Genomic DNA, 3,639 nt, shown 5'->3' on the forward strand with positions numbered 1-3,639 from the left:
GAGTAAGACACAACCACACTTGAATCCGAAAATTCTTTGTACTATATAATTATCGAATCATCATACATGCAGGCACGATGAAAAGTTTCACGCAGGAATAACCAAGTATATAATGTTTTATCAAGTTCTGTAGACTTTGTGATAAACTTGGAATCATGATCATCTTTTTTGATTTGCTCCCTACTCACATATGCGGATCCTTTTCATCTAAATTTCTCCCAGATTGTGTCACACTGAAATCTTGTGCTTCTGTCACATGCACCAAGCTTAAACCACGAAGATGAAACTCAAGAAATTGTTTTACCGTTTAATGATGCTATCAACTTTCGCGTTGCTTTCGTTTTACGACACTGAAGCGGTGGAACTTCTTACGTCGAATGCTACGTGGGACGAAACTCATCAGAACTCGAGGAGATTTCTGTCAACACCTGCGACTCATAACAACAATGTCCAAAAATTATTGATAGATCTGGAAAGTTCGATTGGAAAAATGAGTTCTGTCACATCACGTATATGGAATCGCATCAAACACATCAAGCTGGTTCAAAAGGGGGTGGAATTAAAGCATAGGAAGAACGGGTACATAAAGCTGGGTGAGGAGGACAAGAAATCGAAGCCTAGGCAGGAAGTTAAAAGTGTTGGGGTATTGAAAGAATTGTTCTTGAAGTCGCTTATGCCCAGTGTGTATTTAAAACTCGCTGACAATAAAAGCGAAGCTATCAAGGCTCTCTTTATACATTATGATGTTGGAAGTGTGACGTCGAACATCTTTTCAAGTTCGCAATTCAAGAAGTGGTTTGCTGTTATTAATGACGCCTACTCTAACGAGTCTCAGCACGGTTACGAGAGAACTCTTGAGGCTTTGATCACTACGTTTGGCAAAGAGAGAATATACAAGGATTTGGCCAAGGCTTGGGAAGATCCAAGTGCGCGAGAGGCTGGCAAGCTACTGGATCGTGCTCTTTCAAACATATGGGTGAAAAAGGGTTTGAAACACAATTCGGTACAGCAAGACTTCTTGAAGTGGTTCTATTATAGATCGTTCAAGAACTGGTATTTTCCTACGATTGATTTTCTGCTAGATGAAATGGAGAAAATTGGCTTTTTATATGGATTTAGCGCCATGCTGAAAACAGCGGAAACTCGAGTGAGAGATGTTGGCGACTACGATGCCAGAATCACAAAATTGGAAGAATGGAAGCAAAAGAACTTGTCAGATATGGATTTGTTCGTCATGTTGGACTTCGAAGACCGCCACAACAAGATTTTGCTTACTAGTGATGAACTCTACACCTGGTATGATTTCGCGAAGTTAAAAAAAGGCAATCCATCCGAGGCTTTGCGAGATAAGCTGTATCGGCAAGGATCTGAAGAAGATGTAGCCGTACTTCTTTCTGTTGTCGCCAAAGAACGCGATCACTCCCTTGGCGAGGAAACGCTTGATGCAGTGTTTCAGAGATGGAAAAAAAAAAGAACAGATCATCAAGTCGCATCTGGTCTTTTTTCCAGAAGAGGTAACAAGGATATTTTCAATAGAGAGGAGATGTATGTATTTGACTCCTACATGCGATTTCGCCACAAGTCTGGTCCACACAAATTGATGTATGAAGAGCTGAGTTTGTTTTTTGGAGACAAGTTTGATGAAATGTTAGCTAAAGCCGTAGAACGCGGCAACTTGATTGCGATGAGACTTTACTGGGCCAAGAGAAGTAAGTAAGTAACTGTGCACTTATCACTCTTGCTATTCGCTAGCAATTTTAACATACGTTGTTTTACTCGGTATAATGTGTCAAGTGATGTCTTTAAAGTCAGCACTACTCTCGAACGTCAAAGCTGAAACTTTAAAGATTAAACAAATCAATAAATATCAAAATTACATCAATCTAATCTTTGATCTACTTCATAAAGCATTTTTATGAGATTTTAGCAAATTCGAGGCAATGCCAGATACCCACACGACAGAAATGAAGTCTTTCGGCGACTGTACAGGCTATTCGACTTAGCAGAATTACTTTCAAAGCAATGCCTAAAGCTGGATAAGCCCATCTTAACTACTTTGAAAGCGGCGAAGCAGCGTTATCCTCAGCCTTTGCTTGCTATCTCAACTGTAAGTACAGCGTAGTCATCATGTTACTAGACACAGTCAAATCTACTCTAAAGTTCAAGACAGAAGAAGATTAAGGGCATTTCCATACCTTACATTCATAAACACTACTGACGCTCAGTCTCGCTCATGTACTTGCCTTTTGCAAAGACCCACTCGTTGACAAAAGCGAGAAATTCTGTATAGAGCACTAAATTTACTTAGTTGGGTTGATGAGCATAGTTCAATGCTACTTGGAAGTGTGCAAGGTACTGTGTGAGAAGACTGAATGCTTCTTATATTAAATAAGCATTCCTTCTTGCACAGCTTCAATTAGGTCCAACGGGTGCCGCTGGACGGCCTACGTAAGTTTAGTGCGCGAGAAATATTTCTTGCACGAACAGCCAAAGCTTTCGATGCTGCACAATTGGACGGGACACTAAATGGCATAAGAAATTGAAGACAGCAGATCTCTCTGACCCAACATAAATAACTCAAGGAGGTCGTCGAGCTCACTTGCGGTTTGCTTTCCATCGAAAAGCATCGCTTGGAACGATATTTCAAACAAAGACTCTTAGCGACAAAGTGGTTGGTTCCATGAACATTGATGTTGTGTTGTACTATTCAGGCCTAGTCCATTCTTTGGACTTAACTTGGGCACTGGCGTTGATGACGATTCTCTCGACCAAATTTATCTGAACAACCTCCTCCACTGTTTGAGTCTTCTTGTCAGAATCGACGTAGACTTTTGGCTCATTACGTTAATTACCGATGGTATAGAAACAAAAAACGTGTGGTTTCTTGTTGTTGTATTTCACCATCCTTTTCTGCTGGCCTTTTCTCTGCTGGTCTTTTCTCTTTAGCAGCTCATAATGGTTCCTCACATTTGCAAGTCACTTAAAGCAGATCACAAAGAGTATGCTGTTTCTGGTATTTGGCAAAGCAATTTTTGAATGATGGTAAGCTGTTAACGTTGAGGTCTAGAGATGTTCAGTAGGATGAGATTGAAGATATAGTATATCTCGTCGGGCTTGGCGACATGTCCAAAATAAGAATCACGAACAGCTGCAAAGTTGCTCTCCTGGCCAATTTAAAACTTTGTAGCATGATCAATTAGATAATTCTGATAACTGTTATACATCATTCATCGAAAAACTGAAGAACACGAAATTCTTTTGAGTACTACTGACTATAGTGAGCCCACTACGAACGCTACAGAACATACTTTTGAACCCACAAGACTCTATTGGCATCGAAAGATTATATGAGAGACTTGAATCGCGACATAAAAGTTTTGATCTATAATCGCGTACATGCACATTACTATGTTATCCTATGAACATTAAGCGAAGCGGCTCGCACCAAGACCTTCCGCATTCACTCCACCCCATTCAAGAACGACGCTTCATATGGATCAGGACTTTCAAAGCTCAGGGCAGTTGACAACAACTGTGACGGGTCACACGGCACCTTGCACAGAGGAAGCTTGACTTCCAAAATTATACAAACTCTAAGTGAACGGCAGTTCACAGATCCTTGGTCAGAGGAACGTTAAC

At 40.6% G+C, this 3,639-nt stretch overlaps 2 protein-coding genes across 2 annotated transcripts; both read left to right on the forward strand.

Annotated features, from left to right (window-relative positions):
• Positions 1–280: 280 nt before the first annotated feature.
• On the forward strand, positions 281–1,717 carry PHALS_04854 (uncharacterized protein; the record flags this gene model as incomplete). Its single annotated transcript, XM_024722599.1, has 1 exon — positions 281–1,717. One exon carries the CDS (start codon positions 281–283, stop codon positions 1,715–1,717), a length of 1,437 nt encoding a protein of 478 aa, XP_024573659.1.
• A 599-nt stretch (positions 1,718–2,316) lies between these two features.
• Positions 2,317–2,543, forward strand: PHALS_04855 (uncharacterized protein; the record flags this gene model as incomplete). Its single annotated transcript, XM_024722600.1, has 2 exons — positions 2,317–2,352; positions 2,421–2,543. The coding sequence occupies 2 exons, from the start codon at positions 2,317–2,319 to the stop codon at positions 2,541–2,543; spliced, it is 159 nt and encodes a 52-aa protein (XP_024573660.1).
• Positions 2,544–3,639: the final 1,096 nt, after the last annotated feature.

This window comes from Plasmopara halstedii, assembly GCF_900000015.1.
Source record: "Plasmopara halstedii genome assembly, contig: Scaffold_268, whole genome shotgun sequence".
Classification (NCBI taxonomy): domain Eukaryota; phylum Oomycota; class Peronosporomycetes; order Peronosporales; family Peronosporaceae; genus Plasmopara; species Plasmopara halstedii.